General features: G+C 40.4%; 2 protein-coding genes across 3 annotated transcripts in view; both read right to left on the bottom strand.

Moving 5' to 3' along the window:
* Positions 1-18: 18 nt before the first annotated feature.
* usp14 (ubiquitin specific peptidase 14 (tRNA-guanine transglycosylase)) lies at positions 19-9,029 on the bottom strand. Its single transcript, XM_034886993.1, has 16 exons — positions 8,754-9,029; positions 7,671-7,816; positions 7,235-7,267; positions 7,010-7,114; positions 4,447-4,550; positions 4,251-4,309; positions 4,017-4,147; positions 3,816-3,896; positions 3,614-3,696; positions 3,367-3,481; positions 3,058-3,123; positions 2,847-2,939; positions 2,625-2,753; positions 1,869-1,926; positions 1,079-1,186; positions 19-802 (listed from the first exon to the last, which is right to left on the bottom strand). The coding sequence occupies exons 1-16, from the start codon at positions 8,767-8,769 to the stop codon at positions 657-659; spliced, it is 1,473 nt and encodes a 490-aa protein (XP_034742884.1). The 5' UTR covers positions 8,770-9,029; the 3' UTR covers positions 19-656.
* Positions 9,030-9,601: 572 nt separating this feature from the next.
* Positions 9,602-25,240, bottom strand: part of rock1 (Rho-associated, coiled-coil containing protein kinase 1) — a 32,181-nt gene continuing 16,542 nt past the window's right edge. Inside the window, exons 9-33 of one of the 2 annotated variants that reach the window (XM_034886990.1) lie at positions 24,949-25,040; positions 23,806-23,965; positions 23,365-23,437; positions 23,140-23,228; positions 22,722-22,770; positions 22,343-22,478; positions 21,907-21,998; positions 21,548-21,794; positions 20,858-20,964; positions 20,542-20,692; positions 19,594-19,754; positions 19,298-19,482; positions 18,330-18,399; positions 18,137-18,240; positions 17,823-17,988; positions 17,595-17,688; positions 17,422-17,510; positions 17,128-17,319; positions 16,876-17,041; positions 14,850-14,920; positions 14,630-14,718; positions 14,438-14,516; positions 14,001-14,262; positions 11,815-12,022; positions 9,602-11,623 (exon numbers count right to left, since the gene is read on the bottom strand). In XM_034886990.1, the coding sequence (XP_034742881.1) occupies positions 11,575-11,623; positions 11,815-12,022; positions 14,001-14,262; positions 14,438-14,516; positions 14,630-14,718; positions 14,850-14,920; positions 16,876-17,041; positions 17,128-17,319; positions 17,422-17,510; positions 17,595-17,688; positions 17,823-17,988; positions 18,137-18,240; positions 18,330-18,399; positions 19,298-19,482; positions 19,594-19,754; positions 20,542-20,692; positions 20,858-20,964; positions 21,548-21,794; positions 21,907-21,998; positions 22,343-22,478; positions 22,722-22,770; positions 23,140-23,228; positions 23,365-23,437; positions 23,806-23,965; positions 24,949-25,040 (3,181 nt within the window). In that variant the 3' untranslated portion in view covers positions 9,602-11,574. The remainder of the gene's footprint in view (positions 11,624-11,814; positions 12,023-14,000; positions 14,263-14,437; positions 14,517-14,629; positions 14,719-14,849; positions 14,921-16,875; positions 17,042-17,127; positions 17,320-17,421; positions 17,511-17,594; positions 17,689-17,822; positions 17,989-18,136; positions 18,241-18,329; positions 18,400-19,297; positions 19,483-19,593; positions 19,755-20,541; positions 20,693-20,857; positions 20,965-21,547; positions 21,795-21,906; positions 21,999-22,342; positions 22,479-22,721; positions 22,771-23,139; positions 23,229-23,364; positions 23,438-23,805; positions 23,966-24,948; positions 25,041-25,240) is intronic. The other variant, XM_034886991.1, reaches the window with a different exon arrangement.

Raw genomic sequence — 25,240 nt, 5'->3', positions numbered from 1 at the left:
TCTGCGAGAACCATGGTCAAGGCTTGTTGAGTTACCAAGGTTGAATCTCAAGTCTGTATTTAACCACACACAGTTCATCACAAGGGCAAACTGTTCTAAACCAGTTTCCCACACACACTTCCCCCAAAAACACATTAGTGAAGATTTGGCATAAGAAACTTCATCTGTCAATACATTGGAAAACAATCCCAGGAGATGATGCGAGCCAAGCACTGAGATTGAACCCAAGTTTCCCAGCGAGCCAACGGGGGAACAAGGGCAAGTGTGACAGTGTTGTGAGAAGATACAAGCCAGAATGTCAAGGACAAGAGCTTGGCTAGGCATTGATTAAATGACTAAAGAGAAATATTTTGCTTTTATGATATGAGCACCTTATCAAAGGCTTTAAAAAATATACAATGTGTATAAAACATTTAAACTGCAGAGCTCGACTTAAAATCCTTAAGAATCCAGTCCAAAGATCTCCTTTTTCAAAGCCCATCATAGTTGAATATTTACCGTTTAACAAGCATCTGTGTTGGTTACAAAATAAACAAAATTAAGGTCATCAAATCTTTAAAGACACCAGTTTTATTGCACATCTATGCAGACAGTGCTTGGAAATGGCATTTGTATGTGTGTCGGATGTTGTCAGTCTCCTAGGAAATCTTCCACAGCTACTGTTCCTCTTCAAGTATTTCGAGCCGCCGGGGGCCGTACAGTAGAACGTATGCTATATGCCAGTCGCCGCCACCGGACAGTCGCAGGATGTCCTCTGGAGACACCAGACTCACCTTGTCATCGTCAAACTTGACCCACTCATCTGAGGCAAAGACCAGAGAAAACATTTAAGTTCCTGAATATCTGTGTACACTTGGGATTACGTTCTTCTATGATTTGTGACTGATCAAACCCCGGGGGGGTGAAGTGGGATCTGGCAGATGGGGGACACTGGAATGCATATTCGGCCTTATTTTAAACAGGAAACACTGATCAATTTAACTGCCAATTAGATTAACAGATAATTAAAAAAGTACCAAAACAACTTTCCGGATCATTCCGGCCACCTTTAGCCCTTGAGAGAAACAACTGTGCTTACCTTCTTTCCTCTTGACCCACCCCACATAGTGGCCAGATGAGCTAGAGCGGCCTTGGTGTGTCAGCACAGCCTGCAGGTCGTAGTAGCCGCTGTTGTTGGAACCGAGGTCTGCGGGGGGGAAAGCAGTAGACATTTGTCACACTTCCTTCAATTTTGGCTGAAATAATAATAAAGAAATAGACCTTAAAAATAGGACATCTACTCAAGTGTCCCTACAATTCTAGATACCCACATGTGGTGCTTGGCATGGTGGAACAATGACATTTTGCAGGTACTTGGCAACATTTAGACATTTTACATGTAACCTTTACTTTTGTAAGTACATCAGCAATAGTACTGGTAGAAGAAATCCGCTGTCTTCCTCGTCAACAATAGATTCATCGATTAATGTTACAAATTTGAAAGCCTTTTCTCAGATTCTTGTGACAATACCTGATGTTTTAGACAGTTTTATTTTTTTAGAATAGATCACATTTATTGAAGGATGAAGGCATACTCTTCCTCTTATATTATACAATTGTCCCCAAATATGTATTGTGATAAATACATTACAGGGAAAATGGTAAGATGTATTTGGAGTTATGTGTATGGCTGCAACTAACAATTTCATTGTCGATTATTGTTTTCATTAGCTGTTTGGTCTATGAAAATGTCAAAATGGTGGGAATGTCTCAGTGTTTTCTAAAAAAAAGGACATCCTTAAATGTCCTATTTTCACTCAAAGACATTCAGTCTACGGTCATAGTAACTGAACTTGAAAGTGTACAGAGGATGTCATGTCTCAACATACCATCAGAGAAGGAGAAAGGCTCATATTTCACTTTTGCTGCACTTGGCGTCTTCACCACCTTATGCAAAAAAACAAAAAAGTGTGAGACACTGTACAGAACTCCTAATTACACTGTTTTACCCCTTTCCCACCGAAATTAGCGTGTATATGCCTTTTGTTTTTATACATGGGCAAACCTGCTAAAAATAGCCAATGGACTCCATTCCCATTGCTAAGGGACAAGCATAGCTGTCTCTGGTGTGTCAAACGCGCCTGAAACAGGTTAGCTCTGCTATTCTCCAAAAGAGACACGCTGCCTCTACTACTACTACTACTACTACTACTACTCCTCCTCCTCCTCCTCCTCCTCTTGCAACATAATGTTTGGAAACAGTAGAAAGCATCATCGTACCAGTGAAAATGTTAAGGTGGTTACATCTTTTTATAAATGTAACTTATTCAGTCTCTTTTTCAAACTCGGTGCCAACTAAATTTGATGTTCGGGTGGGATTTGTGGCTGAGATTACAGAAGTTAATCACAGAGTGTGTGTCTTGGACTGGGTGTCTTGGTTCTATCACTGCCGATCGGAGCTGGAGCCAATAAAGAACCGTGCCTACTGCAGAGTCTATTGTTCTGGGAGTAAATGCCTATGAAAACCTTTCCCACTTCAGACAAAAGCCAAATGTTAGTTGTGGTAAGTGGGATTTTGGTCAGTGGGAAAGGGTTTAAAGGGTTAAAGTGGGAGCTTTTCTGCTATCAAGCTAGCTAGGCCTTACCTTTTTCTGCTGTTCCTCTAGCTTCTTGTCCTCAACCTCCTTGAACTTGGACCTGATAGGCAGCATTTTTTCCTGGACCTCTGCAGTGCACAGCTCATAGACATCCAGCATGAGAGGGAACTTGACATCCTTCCAAAAACAGACAATATTAGACTTTGCATTGCATTACCAGTTATGATGAGCTCTGTTATACATTAGAAATTGTGAAGGCTTGAGACCAACCTTAAGGACTTTTGCATTGACAGACTCCTTCTCTTTGTAGAAAAATCTAACCATTTGAACAGTCAAGTAGGCAGGCAGACGGCTGAGTTTTGACTAGAGGGAGAGGTAGAAAAACAAATTTCACAATGTAAATAAATTTCAAACTTAAGTTTTTAAATATAGCAGTAGACAAGAACACTTGAGAGAAATTACCGGACAAAGAAAAACTTACAGATTTTATATACAGGGCATTCCTTTCCAAGGATGGAGACATTTTTGTGATTTCTTCCTGCAGTCTCTGAAGAAGAAAACATGATTTAATCCTTGTTACCCTGGAGACAAATTATGTTCAACAATATATGTATGTTGCAGTTATTTCTTTCACTCTAGACAAACATAAAACATCAAAGTAGTTTTTCAATTTTAAGGTACGCAAGGTGCATGTCTTGCTACAGTGGCATCTTCAAGTAAAAACTCATGAAGAAAACATACTCCTCTTTTTCAATATATTTTAAAGTGTTTGTTTTGGAGTAATCCATACCAGTCTTAGTCCTGTTGCAAGGTATTTGACTTCTTGGTTGATGAAGCAACTGAGCTGGAGCTGGCTTTCCTTGCCTTTTATCGGCTCCTCCTCTTCAGACTCTGTGCATTTCATACTGAACAGGTGAGTTAAGGAAAAGCCTAGTGGATTAACTTCGCCGTGTCTTACTTCCACACAACTATGACACTACACGCCACTCTTCATGATAGACACAACGTGTAGAAAGATGAGCTCAACAAAAGGATACGTAGTTTCAAATTCTACGCCAAAATACTGGTCAATCAAGTTCTTCTTTGTAGAGGCAGAGGCAGCTCCACTCTCAGACTCAGTCTAAAAGGCAAAAAGCAAAAATGAAACTTGTTATTTGTCTTTAACTAACTTAACAATTACACAACTAAGTTATTATTTCGTCATGAAACACATGGTAAACAAAAAACAAAAGACTGTACCTCCATGGAAGTCTCTGGCTCTAGTGGCTCCAATTTTTGCTGAAGCACTCTCATCATCTGCAGCCAGCACTCGTTGGCATCCTAAGAGAGCGAAAAAAGAAAAAGATATTTTCTTAAAACCATCATAAGAATGCAGCTACAAGACACTGGGCATTGCTGTATAAATTTCAGTGAAAGTAACTGTGGTGAAGAGCTGCTCACCTGCTGGAGGTACTGTCCCTGGTCCCCCTTCTCAGCAAACTGTGGAAAGGCCATGTGAAGGAACTGCAGCAAAATGATGGGTGGCAGGCTAGATGAGGTCTTGTCCATGGTCTCATACAAGTCACGAAGGGCTGAGGTTGCAGAAGTATATACATATTTTGTATATGCATTAGTACGTTCACGTTATTATAGGTCCATGATTTCACAGGTTTAACAATTCACCATGTTTTGTACCTGCTGTGATATATTGTGATGGTGCATTTGCCCCAGAAGATCGCAGAGCACCTGTATACCTATTTGGGAGAGAGATCATTTTAGCAAAAGCCACAAAAACAACACCCACCAGGGAAAGAAAAAAAAAAAAAGTGCATTTCAATGTCTCTCTGTATGTAGTGTCTTAACCTTCTTGGAACCATAATAGCAGACCTACCTTCTAAGTGCAGCTTTGAGCTCTGGCACAGAGCGCAGACACTGCACTGTGGCATTCATGTAACACGTGTTGCCCAGGTTTGTCAGCCCACAAGGCAGCTCCATCTGAAAATAACAAAGAAGGATATGTTCCTCTAAAATTATAAAGGGTGAAACAGTTCATAAAAAACAAAAAACAATTTAATATACAGTACAGGCCAAAAGTTTGGAACCACCTTCTCATTCAATGTGTTTGCTTTATTTTCATGACTAGTTACATTGTCACTGAAGGCATTAAAACTATTAATGAACACATATGGAATTATGTACTTAAAAAATAACTGAAATAAGTAAAAACGTGTCTTATATTCTAGTTTCTTCAAAGTAGCCGCCCTTTGCTCGGATTACTGCTTTGTACACTCCTGGCGTTCTCTTGATAAGCTTCAACAGGTTGTCACCTGAACTGGTTTCCCAACAGTCTTGAAGGAGTTCCCAGAGAGGCTCAGAACTTGTTGGCCTTTTGGCCTTCACTCTGCGGTCCAGGTCTCCCCAAACCATCTTGATTGGGTTCAGGTCCGGTGACTGTGTGTGCACTCCATCACTGTCCTTCTTGGTCAAATAGATCTAACACAGCCTGGAGGTGTATTTGGGGTCATTGACCTGTTGAGAAATAAATGGTGGTCCAACTAAACGCAAACTGGATGCATGCAACTGCAGGATGCTGTGGTAGCCATGCTGGTTCAGTAGGCCAATTTTGAATGAATCCCCAACAATGTCACCAACAAAGCACCCCCACACTTCCTCCTCCATGCTTCACGGTGGGAACCAGGCATGTAGAATCCATCCGGTTACCTTTTCTCCGTCCCGCAAAGACACGGCGGTTGGAACCAAAGATCTCAAACTTGGACTCCTAAGGCCAAAGCCCAGATTTTAACTGGTCTAATGTCCATTCCTTGCGATTTCTGAGGCTGGTGACTCAGATGAACTTCCCCTCAGCAGCTGACTTGGTCTTCCTTTCCTGGGGCGGTCCTCATGTGAGCCAGTTTTGTTGAAGCGCTTGATGGTTTTTGCGACTGCACTTGGAGTTTTCACAATTTTCCAGACTGACTGACCGTCATTTCTTAAAGTAATGAGGGCCACTTGATTCTCTTTACTTAGCTGATTGGTTCTTGCCATAATATGAATTCTAACAGTTGTCCAATAGGGCTGGCGGCTGTGTATCAACTTGACTTCTGCACAACACACAACTGACGGTCCCAAATCCATTAATAAGGCAAGAAATTCCACTAATTAACCGTGACAAGGCCCACACTTGAAGTGAAAACCATTTCAGGTGACTACCTCATGAAGCTCTTTGAGAGAACACCAAGGGTTTGCAGCACTATCAAAAAAAGCAAAGGGCAGCTACTTTGAAAAACTAGAATAGAAGACATTGTTATTTCACACTTTTTTGTTAAGTACATAATTTCACGTGTTCATTCATAGTTTTGATGCCTTCAGTGATAATCTACAATGTAAATAGGCATGAAACTAAAGAAAATGCATTGGATGAGAAGGTGGTTCCAAACTTTTGGCCCTTTGTTTATATTTGTTATCTTCAAATGTTCAATGTTGGCAAGTCATGTTATCCACTCCCAATAAGATGGATGTTACTCCAACAACAGTTATGTAGAACATGTGCAAAATGAAAATTAATTAATAAAAGGAATCTTCAATGTACAGGCTTGATTGCTGTAGCCCAGAGTTTAGATTAGTGCCAAGTTTAAGTGCTGTTAGTGCCGCTATGAGGACTTGGTAACAAATACAATTATTATATTTGTGTGGATTTCAAAGAAGAACTTGCATAGTCACAGAAAATCAAATCAGCTCTCTTTTTGTTAATAACTATGAAGAACTGACAATTTCCTAACCAAGATATGACTGCACACTAAACAGGAGCAAGGTATCCAGTGACAAAGCAGATTCATATGCATTTAGTGATCAGAGCACAATTCTTTCTTTGGTAAAATGTTTTGTAATAAGTGACATATATTCATGAAAATAACAAAACACCTTGCTGATCCTGCATAATTTGTTAGGGAGGTAAATTGCTCTCAGATCTAACAAATGCTGGCCAGACAAATTGTATTTTAAGAAGCTGATCAGTAGAAAGCAGGATTATACCAGTGAAAACCTCATGTGTTGTTTTTATTATTATTATTATTATTATTATTATTATTATTATTATAATACATAGGTCATTTATTCAGTCTCTTTTTCAAACTTGGTGCCAACTTATTTTATGTTTGAATGCTGATTGGGCCGAGGCTATAGAAGTTACATGCCAAAAAAATGCCAAAACTGTGTGTCCCTGAGTGTCTTGTTGCTCTCACTGCCGACTGGAGCCAATAAATAACCGTGCCTACTGCAGAGTCTATTGTCCTGGGAGTAAATTTAAAAAAAAACAGGGGCATCTAAAGGATATTTAATTTATTATGTTATCTACTTGGTAAACTTCACATTGTGGAAAACATGTTAAGTCAGTGCAGAGAACAGCACTCACCATATTTGTTTTATGTGTACTGGTAAATTTCAGGCTTACTCACCGCTGAGGCAAGCTGCTCCTCAGTCATGTCCTCAACAAACATGGGCCGGACAGCAGGCTCCTCAGGCAAGGCTTCTGCTGAGCCCATCATCAGCAGAGTCATTCCCTACAGAAAAAGAAAGAAATGCACAACAATCAATTTACTTGTGAAAATGCATTTGGGAGTATAGTTCTTTGAACTAAGAAATGCCTGCTATATGCATCCAAACATAGCTTAAACACTCACATTTTTCAGCTTAATGTTCCCCCATTCGTCATCCTAGGTTAAAGGACAAGACATTGGTTAGCTTTTTAAAAACTGTTTAAAAGGATAAAGGCTGTGGTTAGTTTTTTCTTATTGTCAAAAAAATCCCATGAAAAAAACAAAACCAACATTCTGTAAAAAAAAAAAAGCTCAATAACTTTCCTACCATAGCTGAGCATTGAAGTTAATAGTTTTCGGACAACAATGTAAGATTATAATGCTATAATTCACTTAGGCTAAAGTATACAGGCCATAAGTGTAAGTAGGATCAATTAGTTGTTAGTTTGGTCTTTTCACGGGATTTGTTGACAAGATAATTATACACAACACCGCCTATTCCTTTAACCAAAAAGAAGACCTGCAACACAGTATTTTTTTTCACATGCATCTCAGAATCAGATGCTTGACATATCAATACCTTCAGAGTGCCTCCCTTCACCATGACCTTCTGTCTGTCTGGCTGAACTCCTGTCAGGGCAAAGAGCTGAGCCTTGAAAACCATGGGTGGTTCCTCAGTGTTCAACTCCACTGCATCGAACTTCTCCTTGCCCCATTTCACATTTACTGGAAAAAAAGACTAGGGAATTAGTACATACCCACACATTAGCCTCCAGAACTTGTTTTGGGAAACACCAACACGTTGTCAAAGTACTGTATGACACAGCATCTAGCTAGCTTGTTAGCAACAGTTGAGTGCTCCATGGAATCACACAGCTAGCTAGCTAACAATTAACGTTAGTCCAGCACAAAGTGAAAGCATAGTTACATAAACATCTATTTGAATGCCAATGTAATAAGATGAAAAAGGTGATTAGCCATGTTAAGTTTACTATCATGTCAAAACAGGAAACGTTTCTTCAATGTTGGTCTCCAAGAAGCCGCAACTGCAGTAACGTTAAAGGGTTTGTGAAGTGTACACTCATGATTTTGATAGCTTGGTTAGCAAGGCTACCTGTGCTAATTAAAGGCGTGATTCTTTACATTTCAAACTGGTACAAAATTAGACAAGTAACGCTAGGTGTCTTAAACTAACAATAATAAAACCCGATTGGCTGTGCTGAGAAAACACCGTCTTTAAATAGCTAGCTAACTATTTAAAACACCTTACTTAACTGTTACCTGGCTAACCTAGCTAGGGTTAGCTGGCGCTTCGCTGCAGTAACGCTAGCAAGCTGCATCTTGGTTTGTGTCAGTTGACAGCGTAGCTGACTCCACCAAACACATTCTGCTAACTCCACTAACAACCAGTGACAATAGTGCAACGTTTTTGTTATGGTCCCCTGTCTCGAAAGTTTTTTTTTTTTTATAATAACCCCACGAGTGGCCTAGCTAACAACACTAACAGACTGCCCACTACCGTCAACATGCTAACTGCATTTTATGCTAAAGCTAACGTTAGCAGGCTAAATGCATTTTACGTAATGCACTAAACACGTGTAAGAGTTCATGTTTTACAGTATTTTAATATCAATGAATACGGTGTATTAAAATAAAATCATACCTGTAAACACCGGCATATTTGGCAACCTTTTACTTCTTCAACTCTTTATTTTTCCTGTTTCAATCCACCGGGGCGCGAATAAAGAGTTAGCTAGCTAGTTCTCAGACTGAACTTCATTCAAACAGAATGACGCTGCAACAACACTATGGGAACTTATCGATGCGCGCTGACATCTGCTAGCCATCCTACCGCATGACATGTACCCAGACTACACACACCCAGATCATCTTTGCCCTGCCCACATCATTCTTTCATAGAGATGCGCACACACACACATATAATTTCAGTGCTATGAGGGTTGTTAGTGAGGTTTAGTCCAACAGCAGGTAATCCCCCAATATATAAAACGCATCTAGGCCTAAACATCCCCCCCTGTTACTGATGCACCATTGATGGATTAACCTGCTGGGTCATCATTAAGTCCATGATTAAGTCCCCTATCCCTCACATTCCGTGTGTAGTGTGAACAGTTTTTCTCCACCATTATCTGGCCCAACATTAATTTATTGAACACTAATTCTTGAATATGCAACCTGTAAGCACAAAACTGAATAATGTACGCAAAACTACATTTTTGGTTTCGACACAAACATGGAACCTCTTCCAACGGGGCTTCAGGATAAAAATTAAAAAAAAAAAAAAAAAAAACAGCTGACAGAGCTACATATTCCCAAACAAATTCTCAAATAAATGAACACATATCACTTCACACAGTAATAGGTCTGGAGCCTCCTGGGATGTTGCCCACTTTGCCTGGTTAGTCCAGTTTTGGGATGGACCAATGTATGGACTGATATTAAAAACAGGGAAACCCAGGATGGATATCTGTAGTGAAAACTAATATAGAGTGAATGATACAGATATGTTTATTGACATATCCATCAGTGCGGATTCCAATGCAATTTACCATGCAAATTATCCAAGACAAGAGTAGATCATAGTTCCAGTGCTTTTTTTTTTTTTAACTGAACAAAAAGTTACAGATAAAAAGATTGCGGAGGTATTCCATAATCCTTATGTCTCTTTCATTATATACACTGTGGGGGTTTTGCATTAACGGGACAAGACCTTGTTAGAGGAACAACTCGTAATTGTTAACTAGGACAATTATTTATATAGGTAGGTTCACTTTAGGTACACCAACCCGAAATTTGTCTTAAATGAACCGAGACTAGGGACTTTGTTTTGACACATTAACTGTATTGCAATGCGTCCATCAAGAGTTTTTATAATATATAACCAGAGTAAAAAAAAAAGTTCTGATAAAACGTTTTGTGATTTTCTTAAAAAATAAATGATGGAAGAGTTAAGATTTGTCTTGTTTTGGAGAAGAAAAAGAAAAAACAGATATGGCAGTAAAATCAATATCCAAACGTTAAGGCACTAGGTGGGCCAAATGCTACACCTGTTTAGTCTACAAATAATTTACAATTCAAACAGTGCAGTTTTACATTTGTTAACTTAATGTTTTCCTTTTTAACCATGTATCTATGAATCAATGTAAGGCAATACATAAAAAAAAAACAATACAAGAAAAAAATATTACAAAGACAATGTACCAAATAAACAGAAAGACAAGTCAATTAAGTTTTAGGACTCCTATATGCCATTACAATGGAATATTCCTTATGGCTTGGAGTAATAAAAATAATTATAATAAAAATAATGCATAGATTTAAATGATGCTCTTGCATGCTCCTCGCTCAATACATCTAATACTTATGTCCCAATACTCTTTCCCAAACCTGATAAGTGACTTGCAGAGTGATAAGAATGAAGGCAAAAGGCCAGATATATTAAATGAAGGCATCAGTCTTTTGCTTTCTTTTGTTAGCTGGTATGCTTGCAATTAGCTTGAGTATCTGTCAGCTGGGGGAAAATAAATTACTAAATATAAATTTTCCACCCCTGAGACACAACCACTCACTGCAGGTCTGCAATCCCTGTATGACAGTACCGTAAACTGAACACATACAACAGAAGTCCCAGCAAAACCCCCTTTAACCTTCCCATTTTTTAGTATAACTGTCATATAATATGAAACACAGGAGGTCTCCATGACATAAGTCCCTCAATCACTCCACTGTCCATCTTTAGTTCGAGACGAGCCATCTTCTGGTAGAAATGGAGCGCTGTAAGTTTGTTGAGTTGAATGAAGGTTATCTCTTGAATGTGGAGAGGTGATGGAGGGGGTATCAGGCCTCTTAATGTCCATGGTGCCTTGTGTTTGACATGTGTTGCAATTTTCCAGCGCTGGATATTTATTGATATATTCTTTCTTTGTTTAATGAATTTTCTTTATGCATTACAGGTTTCTTTGTTTTTGAGGATGAGGAAGGAGGGAAAGTTTAGAGTCCAGAAAAAAATCCCAGCGATTCAGATGGTTAGCTGAAACAAAAAACAGAGACAGGTGTCCAGTAAAAGAGACACACAATATCTTAAACTTTGTTAGTAACCCAATCTAAGTCAATATACAACAGAAAAGCTGGTTTAAAGACACTGCAATGTTAACACCGTCAACACCTTTGCATCATGTTTGACAGGTAATGTTAAAATCCTTTATTTGGACCATTTTAAATGAAGAGTTGTATAGTAAGTCTATAAGTTATTCACTGAACCCAACAACACATTAGTGCCAATTAAGAAAAACCCAAAGTGTCAACTGGAAAGTGCCCAGAAGTCAACCAAGCAACCAACCAACCAAGCAACCAAGCAACCAAGTGTCTCATGTTAGGAACACCCAGTAACACAATTAATAAATAGAAAGGTTTATAGCGGTAGAAAAATATCTAAAAAAAAACACTTTCTGAAGAAGTTGCTGTCAACAAGTGCTGGATGTTGTGTCTGCTTGGAGGCTGGACTGCGCTCTGCTACAACACAGGAGACAAACAGCAGGTCACGCGACTGACTTGACCACATCTCAGCTCACCATATGGGATATAATAAGACTTCTGACTGCAGCACACCCTAACTTAGTGCCTAAAACAATAGTACAGTGCCTTATTGTATGTCATGAAATTATCTCAAAAGCCTAGACAGCAGTCACAAATTGTCAAGTTACCTCAGCTTTGCTGTATTGCTTTTAAGGTTTTTGCGGAAGGACTGGTTTGGTCCAGAGCGAGTGGACATGGAACGAGGTGAGGCTCTAGAAAATGTGGATGGCGGGGTCTTGGGAATCTTCTTTCCAAGGTGGCCAATCCATTTCTTCTGCTCATCCTGGGTCAGGGCCAGCAGGAGCATGTCCCGGGCAGAGGTCACATCGTAGTTTACTGTAGGGGAGGGTTAATAAACAAAACAAAAAAACAAAGGGCACAAGATGTTGCCAGTCAAGAATCAGTTCTGACAAATATGACCAAAATACGACCCCAAAAGGCTGCACAATTAATCAAATTTTAATCACGATGACGATTTTAGCTTCCCACGATCAAATTTTCGTAATCGATAAAAAAAAAGAAGTGTCATTCAGTTCATAGAACGCTGCGAGTACAGCCGGTCAGAGTTGTTGCCTCCATCGTGCAGCTTAGTTTCTAGATGTACACAGTCACAGAGGACAGAGTGACATGAGGAAATCCAACAGATAGCAGTCAGTTATACGTCGGTCACATGGTTTACCAGTTTACTAGTAAACACAACATTTTGTCCCGCTTGGGTTGTTTTTTGGACAACAGCAGTGACCAGTGCTGGTCGTGCTGGTTAGTGTTTGTTAGCTCGCAGGGCCCTAGGGTGCTACTAAAAATGTTTTCCTCTATGTTGCATCAGCTGCCTCTCAACACACAAAACAATGTTGTTTATATCGATAAAGTTTAATTTTGCGTTTCTTCTGTAAAGCCTTACTCTACACGCAGCCCCGCCTCCGGTAACTCACACAGGCTCCTCAGCAACAGCGCCAGTGTTCCATCAAAACACCGGTCCACACTTCTGACATTTGTCCACAGTTTTAGTTGTTGTTAACACAGCTGTATATTGTTAACCATGAGGGGCAAACCTGTATTTGTACCAGTGTTTCCTCTGGTAACTCTGCTATCGCGGCGGCCACGGCGAAAAACACAGAAGAAGTTATTGAATGCGACTTCAGTTCGTAGAGTAATAGCGTGAGACGGAGCCTGCTGTACACATTCATAATGAGTCAGCTGTCTCTCTGTGAGTACGTCCATCGTACTCCCCCTCTCTCCCTAGCTCTTTTAATCAGTTATTGTTGAAAACAAGTGAAGGAGCTTTCAAAGAGATACATGTTTTTTTTTTTTAAATATATCCTAGGCTATTTATTTCAGGTAATTTTCATTTACATGTGTTGCAGCTGTATGTGTGTACAACATACAACTTCAACATAATAGAAATGTAGCACAATATGGATGTGAAATCAGTTATAAATAGCCTATGTGCCTATAAAATTTCTTTTGAATAAAATCAACAAACAATTTTGATAATTAATCAAGATCTCAATATTGATCAAAATAATCATGATTATCATTTTGGCCATAATCGTGCAGCCCTACTACTCCACATGTCGAGGTTGGCCCCACAAAAATAAGAAATAGATCGTTTTGCCCAAACAATATTCCAAAATCCAAACACACTATACTATACTATATACTATAAAAGATGAATTGCCAAATTGTTTAAGCTGTAGGCAACTTCATGGGAAATTTATGTAATGGGTGTGTCTGTATTTACTGTATGGACTCACTCAATATACTGCTACTCAAAACCAAATGAATGGACAGAATTGTATGCACAATTAAGAAGTGGCAGCTCAACGTGTCATACATACATTACATTTATATATCAGTTTTAAATGTTTTTCAATTTTACTTTGTGGAAGTGTAATATTAAAGGTTCCTTGTGGAGTTTTTGAATGCTAGTGGCCCTATGGAGCTCATTTTCTACGAGTATGCAAACGCTAGGATGCACTGATCGGTGAACAGGTGGCAGTAGCACACCAAGTTATGCTGCAATCCACCAGCACAGACAGGGAAGAAGAAGAAGACAGCTAGAATTACAACAAAAGAATGTGAGTGTTGCTGAGTAACATCAAAAGTAAACATAACTTTTGTCCGTTTACAGGAAAAATTCCCTAGGGGACCTTTAAGTTACAAAAGCTGCGAGTAACCCATGTGCCACATTCAACTCAATTTAAGCACCTTAAAATATTTCTAATTAATGGTAGCTCATTTCATTGTAAAATAAAACTAAAATAAAAAATGATGTTTGTCCTAACAGCTTAGAGCGCCAAGGACAGGACTTTACCTTTGCAAGGCGCAATAACGTCCTCCTTTTTGTCGAGGTGGTCCTTGTGGCACTTGACGTGGCAGCGGCGACACTCTAGGGCCGGAGGCGGCTTGAAGACGTGCCACAGAGGCTTGGAGCAGGCCTCGCAGTTGGAAGGGAAGTGATATAGCGTAGGGATGAACTCGTGGCCTTTGTGTGGGAGACAGTTGGTCTTGTCGCCCTGAGGGACCGTCTCAATGTCCACGTCCTTCCTGCATTCTCCCTCATTGGCATACAGAATCTGAATACAGAGAGAGAGAGAGAGAGAGAGAGAGAGAGAGAGGAGAGAGAAAAAAAATACTGTCAAAAACATCTGCACTAAAATAAGCATTTCTTTACATAATCGGACTTGACTCCAAGCCGAATGCAAACATTAAAATCTAGTGCAATCTCCAACACAGCAAGAAGCCTCCCACCTGGAATATCCTTGGAATCTCTTCTGTCTCAGCTCGGTACACGTCTCCTTGTGTGACTGGTCTTACGTGAAACAGTTTGCTGCACAAGACGGCACAAAATTAGCAATTACATATCAATACAATATTACTTGGAGCAGACATTTTTCAGCACAACTGTGGCTGTAAAAAAGGGGAGGAGAAAAAAAGACTTACTCGATATCTAGTACCATCGAGGGGTTGGATTGTTCCTTATCCTGCTCATCATTGTAGAACAGAATCTTCTTGCTGCTCACTACCACATACTGCAAATATTAAAAAGGGCAATGAGAGGAAGACAGATATTACCCTTGAGGTGTTGGCAGCATTCTCTACAAACCATGACGTACTTCCACACAATGCAGGTGCAGAGGAACCACCAAATAAAACACCATACCTGCTTCTTCCATCCATATCGCTTGATATTAGCACGGTTAGGAATGGACAGCCAACCCTCCAGTCTGGATTCTGAAAAGCAGCCCAGACGCAACAAAACTTACAAATCTATGCAGTGAATTAAATGCAAAACCAAAAAGGCCATGCAGTGTTTAAATCCAAACTCAACTGGGGAGAAAAAAATAAAAAGTTAAGTGACAAAGGTCTCAATTGTTCCGATACAGCGGGTGCCCCTAAAGGAGCTCTGCCAGAATTAAGGTAACTGCACTTGAGTAGGTGATTAGAGAGGGGTTTAGACATCCCCATGCAGGAGGAACATATTTGACATGGGTTAAGTCCTTCTTAAGGCATGTTAGCAAAGCATGTCAGAATTTATCATTTCAAATAATGTCTCTTTAATAAGAGTTTTGCAGCAGGAATTAGTATTTATTTTCTGTAAATTAGATGGATCACTCACTCCTTAATAGAAGCAACCATGTGCGTGGCAGATTATGTATATTATTTGGGGCTAAAATTATAATTCCAAGTGCATGCAGCTGAAACAACACAAGTTAAATGGGAACAGTGAATTAATAGGGGCTTGTCTACTAAATGTGACATTGGGAGGGAGGGCTTTGTGTACTAACGAGCAGAGGGCTACTTTTAGGTGATCATGCCGGCACAAAAAAAAAAAAATTATAAAAAGTGTAGGTGTTTGAAACTCAAACTGCCATGAATAAAAAAAAAACAGCTTTCAGTTTCAAGACACGTTTTGAAAGGTGCTGAGAGTGAGGCGGTAAACCTCACAGGGCGTAGTCTAGTATGACGGTTACCTCTGATCTGATGTGGTTACGTTACCGTTGGGGCTGACCTTGTGACATTAAGCAAGTTCTCTGCCAGCATCTTTTGCTTAACATCCCATTCAAAAGTTAGTCTTTTGTTGGTCAGACGGTTTTGACAATTTGGACTGATCGTTTTCTCTCCACTCTGTCAGGCTTCTTTCAAAAGTGTTGCTGAATTCCCCTAAAGAGATGGCTTTCTCGCCTCTGGTAAAAGAATACTCCGCGGCAAAAAGACACAAACACGACAGCTGCAGCACAGACCAGGCAAGAGGGGCTCGTCCACTCAGTTACTCACAGAGGGAAAGGAATAGACGTTACAAAGATAAGAAGAGAACCGACTGGACATGAGGGAAATAAAGAGAGAATGATTTAACCACAGACACAAGCATTTATGAAAACATACCTATAACACAATGACATTTGTAAATAGGGATAAAAGCTAGGTGTTTACCATCGTAAATTAATTTTGCACTGATGCTGATCATTGTACAGCTGTGTGGCAGCGTGGATTTAAAAAACTGGGAGACTGCCTCAGATTTCTTACCCTAATGTACTGAACCTAAAACAGTCGCTTGTTGAACGGCCTGTTCAATAAACACCTGCTGTTATGTCTTAACTATACACAATGTTCCTAACACACATTCCTTACCCACCATGAAAGCATGGGTTAAACACTCTACACCCAAATTAACGACTGAAACAGATTGATATCCGCATGGACAAAAGATGTGGTCTGCAATAAACATTTAAATGTCAAAAGCAACAAAAATACAACATTCCCCAAAGAAAGAACTACCTTTTGGTCATAAGATAGGTTTGAAAGGTCTAACCTTGAGCTCATTCAATACAAACATTCAAACTCATGCAAGGAGGCGGAGGGTAAAGAATGGTGTGTAAATGAGTGTATAGTGGATGTACATCATCAACCCAACACATCTTATCTTCATTTGTATCATAATTAATCAAATAATCAAAATATACAAAAACAGTAAAGAAACAGACACTTTGAAGACCATTTTCATTGGCTTCAACAAGACAAATACTTTGTCTTTCTATGCAATTTCTAGACTATTTTTATGCTCTTAAATTTGATTATCGCTTAATTGTGGCAGAATAACGGAGGAATTGTGCATTTGGGACTTGAGATTCTTAAGCGTAGTAAAAGTAGCAGCAGCAGTGTCCACTTAGGCCCTCTGGTGACCCTACCTGCGATGTTGCCGTCCGTCTCATCTGTCTGCAAGCTGGTGAGACTAGAGCTATCCATGCGCTGCTGCAGGTCATTCAGTTTCTCCCGGAGCTGCTCGATGTCGCTCTCCTTGCTATCCAGCTGCATTTGCAGCTCATTGCGATATGTGCATTCCTCGGCCAGTTGCTGTTGGTGGTAAAGCCAGGAGATTTGGGTTAAAAACACATTTTTATTTGACTGGGCTCTAATTTCCTAAGACTTGGTCAACGTACCGCCTGCATCTCGCTCAACTCCTTCTGGTACTTGATGGCCATGTGGTTAAACTTCTCCTTCTCCTGGTTAAGTTCCAGCTGAAGCTTCCGGTTCTCCTTCTCCTTCTTCCGCAGGTCGGCAGTACTGCCCTTCTTCTTCTGGTCCAGCTTCATGTCCTTGCGGTTCATGATTTCTGCCAACTTGTTTACCGCCTGATACAATCAAGTAGGTGAATAGTTGGAAAGCATCAGTCACCATTCACTACTTTGCATTGCTGGTGTTTGCAAATACCTTCCGACCAAAAACATCTTTACCTGAGTCTTCAACGTTCGCTCTGTGTTGAGGATCTTGTCGTAGTTGGCCTTGATTGAATTCAAAATCTCTTCCTTCTGAGCTACATACTCTGTTGAGAAAAAGAGACTCAGCTTGTGCAACAACGCAATTTGAATGCAGCAAAGAGACAAGGAGGTCAATGAAGGGACAGTACCTTCTTCCTGAGTACTGAGTTTTTCTGTTAACTCAGCCTTCTCTTTACTGAGGTTCTCCACATCTTTGGTCAGAGTTCTATTGGATTCCTCGAGCTGCACAGAAAGCTCAATATCATCATTTCCCCCCCCACTCAAAAGGGAGACAATAAATTAAATGGATCTTAATTAATGTGCAACACAATATACATTGTGGAAGTTAATAATACAACAGTGTTGGATTTACTCACCCGTGCAATAGTAGACTCCTTCTCCGCAATGTCATGCTTATGTCTACTCGTTGCCTTTTTGTTCTCCTGGCTGAGCTCAAAGTACTGTTCCTCCTGCAGTGCCCGGGCGAGCTGCTCTGACTCCGCCTTGGTCACTGTCAGATCCAGCTGGGCAGACAGGGAGTCCCTTTGTCCAGGATAAAACAAATTTGATAAGTTAAAAAAAAAAAAAAAAAAATCCCACATACGTAACCTCATCAGCATTTTGTTATAAGCTCATATTTGGGGGGTTACATCAATGAGGTGATACCTGTGAACAGATACGAGTCTCTTACCTTTCACTGCATAACTCCTGCACCTTTTTATGAGCCTCTTGTACCTGCCGGTTCCTTTCCTCAATCTCCTCTTTTAGTTCCTTAACCTGAGTTTTGTAAAGCGTCTGAGGGAGAACAGACAGACGGTTTAGCCAGTGACATTCACATTTTCTAAAGAGGACAGAGACATTGTGGAACTGAGACTTATACTTACAGAAAAATACTGTTCGGCCTCAAGCTGGTCCTGAAGTTCCCTCATCTGGCCCTCGTTGCCTCTGTATTGTCTGTTAACACACCAATAAAATACATTAAGTACTCATTTCTTCATTAATTCTATGTATGTAGCTAATTTTACACGCTCACAAGTTTGAGCACTTTCCAACCACACTCATTAGCAAGGCAAACAGAGCAAGCCTCCAGGTCTGCACCTGTGGTCAAATGTAACTAGCACCACAACCAGCGGCACTAGCTGCAGCACTAGCCAGGGGATTAGCAATAGAGTTGATGAAGCTGGACTCTAAACCCTAATCCTTTGATGTAAACACCGCTGCAGAACAGCTTTGGCATAGTCACCATAAGCTGGAATAATAGCACTTATTTGAAAATAGCAGGCAATTGTAGGGCAATTTACGCCTTGACTTCCAAAGAGCATTACTGGCCAATAGCAGACAATTAAAGCTGCTGGCTGGACCGGCCGCCAGTTCACTTTAGAGTTCAACTGGCCCACGGGCGGCAGCGGCTTAGGTGGTAAGAGCAATCGGAAGGTTGGTGGTTCAATCCCTGGCCCTGACTGTCCGTGTCCTTGGGCAAGATACTGAAACCCCAAATTTCTGCCAATGCTACGCCATCGGAGTGTAAATGAGTGTGAATGTTTATCTAATGAGCGGGTGGCACCTTGCATGGTCACCAGAGTATGAATGTGAATGAAAAGTGATATATAAATGGTCCATTTACAATAAGCAACCTCAACTTTTCCTATTTACCAAGTAACATTATAAAAGTGTTTATTCTGTTTAATAAAATTTCTATTCTATTTAATTTATGCACATTACATGGAGCCAAAGTCCAATGTAATGTAATAAGTGGATGGACAATATATGCAACCTTTCATGACAAAAGGAAAGTAATCCATGTTTCCAGTTACAATGGATTTTAGAATTATAGTGCAGGAAGGCCCCTCACTTGGTCAGCTGTGCCAGTTGGAACTCCAGCGAGCGTTTACTCTCTAGTGCTGTGTTCATCTCCTGTTTGAGCTGCTTCTCTGAACACCTAAGGCGGTCCACCTCCTGCGTGCGGCTCTTCAGGTCATTCTGACACTGGACACGCTTGCTCGACTCCTGTTCCCCCTGTATCCGCAGATTCTTCACCTGGGGAAGGGTGACATCAGAGAGGTGAGTTATCAACAGTACGAGGCAGACAAATGCATCTTTATTTGAAACCGCTGAAAATTACATGCACTGCCAAAAGGGATCACTCACCTCATCTTCCAGCCTTTCCTTTTGCTTCATCAACTGCTCCATCTTCTGCACGGACTGCTTGAGGTCAAACTCTAACATTGAGCACTGCTTCTCCACCTCCACTACCCGGCTCTCCGCTCGCATCCTCGCACCGCTCTCCTCTGACATCTTCTGCTGAACAGCTGAAATAGAACAGTGACAGGAAAACAATCAATTCCTTCTTGGCGATTTATTTAGTTTCAAATTTGACAGATATTTTGTTCTACTGCCAAAATGATAGAATATCAACTTTGGAACCTTGAACTCACATTGAACAATCCATCTTTGAGATGTGTAACTATTCTAAAACCTCCTTCCACAAATCAATAACTAATTGGAGGAACGTTTTGAGATCAAGTATTAATGGCTTAGAATAAGAATATCAAATGTGACAAAACTGGTTTATGTAAACTACACTGCGTCTTTGGAACTAGAAACACAACATGTTAGTGTATTGCATAGAATCCAGATGAAATGTTTGTCTTCAAACGTTTTGATAAAATCAGAACCATGTGATCAAGTCTGTAAAATAACAATAACAAGCCAGCAAGCGAGCTGTCATGAAAGACAAGAAAGCATGTACAAGGTGAAAGGCAAGAAATCACCCGGGCGGATCATAATTCTTTTGCAAAAATGGCTTTAGAGTCCTGTTTTAATATGCAATGAGACACTGTCCTGACATGCTGACTGGCTAACACTCCTTGAATTCCTCCCACCCAAACATTCCCTGCAGGTGAGTCTGATAAGATAGTGGACAAGAAAGAAGACAAGAATGAAACAGGAAGGGGAGGATGAGTTTAGAAAGAGGTTAATTAAAATAAAAGATGGAGATGCAATAAAATAGACAGAGGAGTTCAAGCAGGAGTCCGGAAAAAGAACGGAATGAATAGCAAAAGCAGCCGGGCATGCTCCGGCATAGGACTGGCATACCATTCATGGCAGCTGATTTGGCTTCTTCAATAGACTCATATTTGTCAGTGAGCTGTGCCCGCGTCCCCCTGTGCTCAGTCTGTTCCTGCTCCAGACGCTGCTGCAAGGTCTTCAGTTTGTAGTTCAGGTCTATCTCCAGGTTGTTCTTTTCCTGTGGGGAGGGGTCATGCCCAGGAAAACAACATGAAGGAAAGCTGAACACACTTGTCTGACAAATGGTCCTACCATCTCGTCAAAAATACACAGCAATTTCTAAATGTTTTTTTTTTGTTCCCCCAATATTTGCAGAGCTACTACTACTACTACTACTGTATACCTTCTCCAGGGTATTGCTCCTCTCCTGGGCCTGTTTGCGTTCCGCCTCCACTTTGGAGAGGCCATGCTTCAAGTTTTTGTTGTCCTCTTGTAGGCCTGCCATCCTTGCTGAGAACGGACAATGAAGACAAATCATCACTCTCATGGAGTTGATCATGGGAATTGGACATTTTCACTGCAAAACCCTTTTATTACAACCATTTAGATATTTATAAATTTCAATGTCAACGTTCACCACAGAAAAAACAACAACACCAGTACTTGTTTGATATACTGTTCTGAACTTTAGAAAGTGACATCAACATCCCTTCATCACAGTCCCTCTGACTTTCAGAAGCGTGTTCCCTTTAAAAGATAACTGGCTGACAGGTAACAGGTTTAGGGATTGATTTGACTGCTGTGGGCGCTGTCAGTGCATGGACATGTCCCACACATCAGTGGGAGAGTGAGGGATGGCTTCTATTACATATGATCTCTGCAGCTGTCTCAAATGTCTGAATGAGAGTGAGTCTTATAGAGAACCACACTGAAACAGTTTAGTATACTCAAACTTTCCCACTTTATACACCCGTCTTTGTCTTTAAAGTAAGTTTTTAAATCTGATGTGATATATCTCAAACCACGGTTATGAATTAATATAGATTTTAATGCTAGTTTTGCATTTGCCATCATTTGTGTGTCAGTGGTTCACCTTGCAGCTCCATGATCTCCTCGGAGCCCAGGCTGTAGTTCCTCCTCTCTGAGTCCAAGCTGCTCTGAAGAAGCAGGAGCTCCTTCTCCAGCTGGGCCTTCTCCTCGTCCGCTGCGCGGCTCCTCTCCTGCAGTTCGCGGTTCAAGCTCTCCAACTGGCTCATTGACTTGGCCATCTCTGTGTGGCTCTTCCTCAATCTCGCTGCTGTGTCCGACTCTGCACGCAGGAGGTCATTGGCCTCTTCCATCTGTCAATCAAAACAGAGGGGACCACGAGGGGAAATTAAGTTTAATACATTGATCTTCACACCAGTCCAGAGTTGGTGTGTGTGTGTGTGTGTGTGTGTGTGTACTGTATACCTGATTCTGCAGCTGGACAATCTTATCATTTGAGGCCTGAGAGTTCTGGCTAATCTTCCTCAAATCTTCAAGCTGCTCCTTTAAAGTTGACACTAAAAAAGAAAAAAAAGCAGATGGGAAATTAATTAGACAAGCTCTTATTTAAGCTCCTATTTCAAACCCAAACAAAATCCCAGGAAAAGTTAGACAAACGTGCTTGGTTTAAAAGCTAACTAGATCCGTAGTTAACAGCGTGTCTGATGAAGGTCACTCCAGGATGCCAGCTAATCCATTTGGGGACATATGTCTTGACCAAATCAAGTGATACTGAGAGGAAAAGGCAATTACATGCAACAAAACTATGTTCAAATACCGACTGCTTCCGTGGTTCACTCTGCGATTATACTTTAATTGCAGTTTCTGAAATCATACGTCAGCAGCACCTCATCATCTTTACCCTCATTCTCCAAATTGCGTCTCTTCTCTGCATCCTGGTCAGCTTTTCTTTGGTACTCTGTGAATCTGTGCTGGAGCATGATCTTGTCCTTCTCCAGCAGAGATGTGCTGGCCTCTGCACTCTTCCTCAGGTTGGCCTGTGGCAAGGAACAACAGAGCAGTGGTGATGTGGCAAGAAGAACCCAATCCTTAATCAAGACCCTGAACAACAATTTAATAAACTTAATTGTTTGATTCCATTAGCACTTTTTATTTTTTATAGATGTTACCAATACAAAAGCTGTAAATGCAATTTTTTTTTAATAACTATAATTGCAGCCAACAAAAATGTTTAATTAGTCCATAAGAAGAATGTTGAGGGGGGGGGGGCAGCATTTAACCTCTTCATCCAGTTCTTTCATGATCTTGTCGATCTTGGTGTTTGATGTCCTGGGGAGAACAGAATTGGAGAAAAACACTTTATTGCATGTCTCATAAATAAAACATTGCATTTACATTGCTGTACAAAAGTCTGGTTTATTCTATAGAATACATATGCAACCAGAGGGCAAATAACACATCAGCACCATGTCACAATCACTTATCTATAGCCTGTTTTGCATTAACAAATATTACCATTTAACTAGAAACAATTACAATTTTACTTTTTTTGGGAAGTAATATGAAGGTCTCCTCCCTCTATAATGCTGCTGTCTGTATTGTGAGCCGTCAATGAGACCAAATAATTGGCATTTCATCTGTGTTTTGACTATGTAAGAGGCTACCTTTTCTTAGAGGAGTAAGAGTCCTGTTCAGTACCTGCATTTCTGCTCCAACTCATCCTTAAGCTGCATCTCACTATGGAGCTGCTCCTCCAGCTGGTAGATCCTCTTCTGCAGGTTCTCCAGCTACACACACACACACACACACAAACACTTTTAGATCTATAAAGATACAGATATTAAGCATACCTGCATTAAGGGAAAATGAAGAACATATTCTACATCTCTAAACTACAAAAAAACAATGCAGTCTTCTACTTACATGACTCTTGTCTTCTTTTGTGGAGCTGCTCCGTTTGTCGCAGGTCTTTGCAGCGGTGGAGCTGCGCATTAGGCTGGAAACGGAACACATTTTATTATTTAAACACAACAACAGTTATATAAAAACCCCTCCTCAACGTGAAAAGGATTTTACTGCTACTTAGTCACAAAAAAATAAATATATATATATATATATATAAGAATGGTGTACAGGAGCATTTACAAGCAAACAGTGCACTCTGAAGTCACATCACATTTTAAGACTCTGCATAGTGACTGAACATCGCATTACTGTAAAACCTAGATTTTCACGTATGTGCAAATATGTGGGCAATTTAGTGCGACAAGAAAACAAAACAACAATTCTGGAAATTATAAATAATTTAATTACATTGATTTATTTAATTATTAATTACATTATAAACATGTCTGGCAAACTTACTGCTGACTGCTGTAATAAGTGAAGCCTACGAAGGGGAGCTGGTTGCCAACAAAGGCCTTTGGCACGGGGAAGGTCTCCTCCTCTCCCCGATCCTCTTCAATGTCATCAAAGTTACTGGTGTCAACATCACTGCTCAGTTCAGGCACTACTGGGGCAGCAGCTACACGGGCCAGAAAAAGGTGAAGGGTTCATCATGATAGAAGATAACCAGGGCCACCACAGGTCAGTACATATAGTAAGTCCACTGTGTGTTAAAGGCACAGTCCACGACACAAGCAAAACGTAAAACACACGTTAAAGAAGAAACTCCCGAAATGAAAGGCAAGTCTTTGAAAACAGGGACCAACATGAAATCTCATCAATCCATGTTCATAATGTTCTCTAACGCAGTTAAAGTTTTGTTATTATTAAATACAGTAGTAAAAGAATAAGAATGATCATTTTGAACCAAAAAGTAATGCATCCTAAACAATATTTGCAAATATATATGTTAATTCATATTAACACAAACTTTTTACTCGTTTACTTTTTTAGATCTTCTGCCTCTATTATTTTCAATAACTCCTTTTTTTTAATAAATTGGTCATTACTGTATTTTGAAGTAGATTACCTTCTAGATAGAGACACAGAAACAAGTGTTTCCCTTTTCTCTGCAGTTTTTCTGGATCAGAGATCTCTTATGAAACACAAGGGGAAGCAGCCAGCTAGCAGAGCTGGTCAGCCAGTGGAACGACAGGGGTGGCCCAAACCAAAGTGCTGACTTCAGCCTAGTAAAGTATTAAATATAAAGCCACTAGAGAACTGACTATAGCTCCTGGATTTAGCCCTACATTTCTAATCTCTCTGTGCTCCAGTGTCAATCCTGGCGCATTAGCATTTGCGATGGACTGCTTACCCGTTGTTGGCCTCGAAAAGCGCTGTGCTGCCAATTATTCCTCTGAGCAGGAATCACGTTTAGTCTTGGAAAGGATACTGAATGAATAGCTTGTGTACAAGAATTTCCTGCAACTGTCTGTAGTAGGTCAAATGGAAAACACAATCGCTGGCTACATGATTGCAGTGACAGTGTACAGACTGTCACTGTGTAATGAAATGGGGAGGTGGGAAAGTGATCAGTAACCTTAACGGTTAAAGTGTTCTTACTCTCTCTGATGTTCTCCCACGTCCACTGGTCATTCTTGAAGAAAGGATGCCTCTTGATCTCATCTACGCCGTTACGGCCAAGTCGAACTTCCCTGAGGGGGTCAGGGAGGACATACCACAAGATCATGTCAACCGGTATGCGCATGATTTTCAATATAGAAGCAGTTCAATAACCCTAGTTCAATAACTATGCATTGAAGCGCATGCGTATGTTATTAAGTATGTGTCAATTAAGATTCTTTCCACTGAGGGTCCTCTTACATGAGAAACAATCAATGCCTAAACAAGAAGA

This window comes from Etheostoma cragini, chromosome 12 (assembly GCF_013103735.1).
Source record: "Etheostoma cragini isolate CJK2018 chromosome 12, CSU_Ecrag_1.0, whole genome shotgun sequence".
Lineage (NCBI taxonomy): Eukaryota > Metazoa > Chordata > Actinopteri > Perciformes > Percidae > Etheostoma > Etheostoma cragini.
Note: the sequence above shows the minus strand (reverse complement) of the source record. Positions and strands in the feature narration are given on the sequence as shown.

What these genes read in the sequence shown, in the direction of transcription:
- usp14 (XM_034886993.1), bottom strand. An exon ending in GGCGTAGAATTTGAAACTAC is followed by an intron (nt 3,482 to 3,613) that starts GTATCCTTTTGT and finishes TCACCTGTTCAG; the next exon opens with TATGAAATGCACAGAGTCTG. An exon ending in GTGGGTCAAGAGGAAAGAAG is followed by an intron (nt 803 to 1,078) that starts GTAAGCACAGTT and finishes TCTTTGCCTCAG; the next exon opens with ATGAGTGGGTCAAGTTTGAC.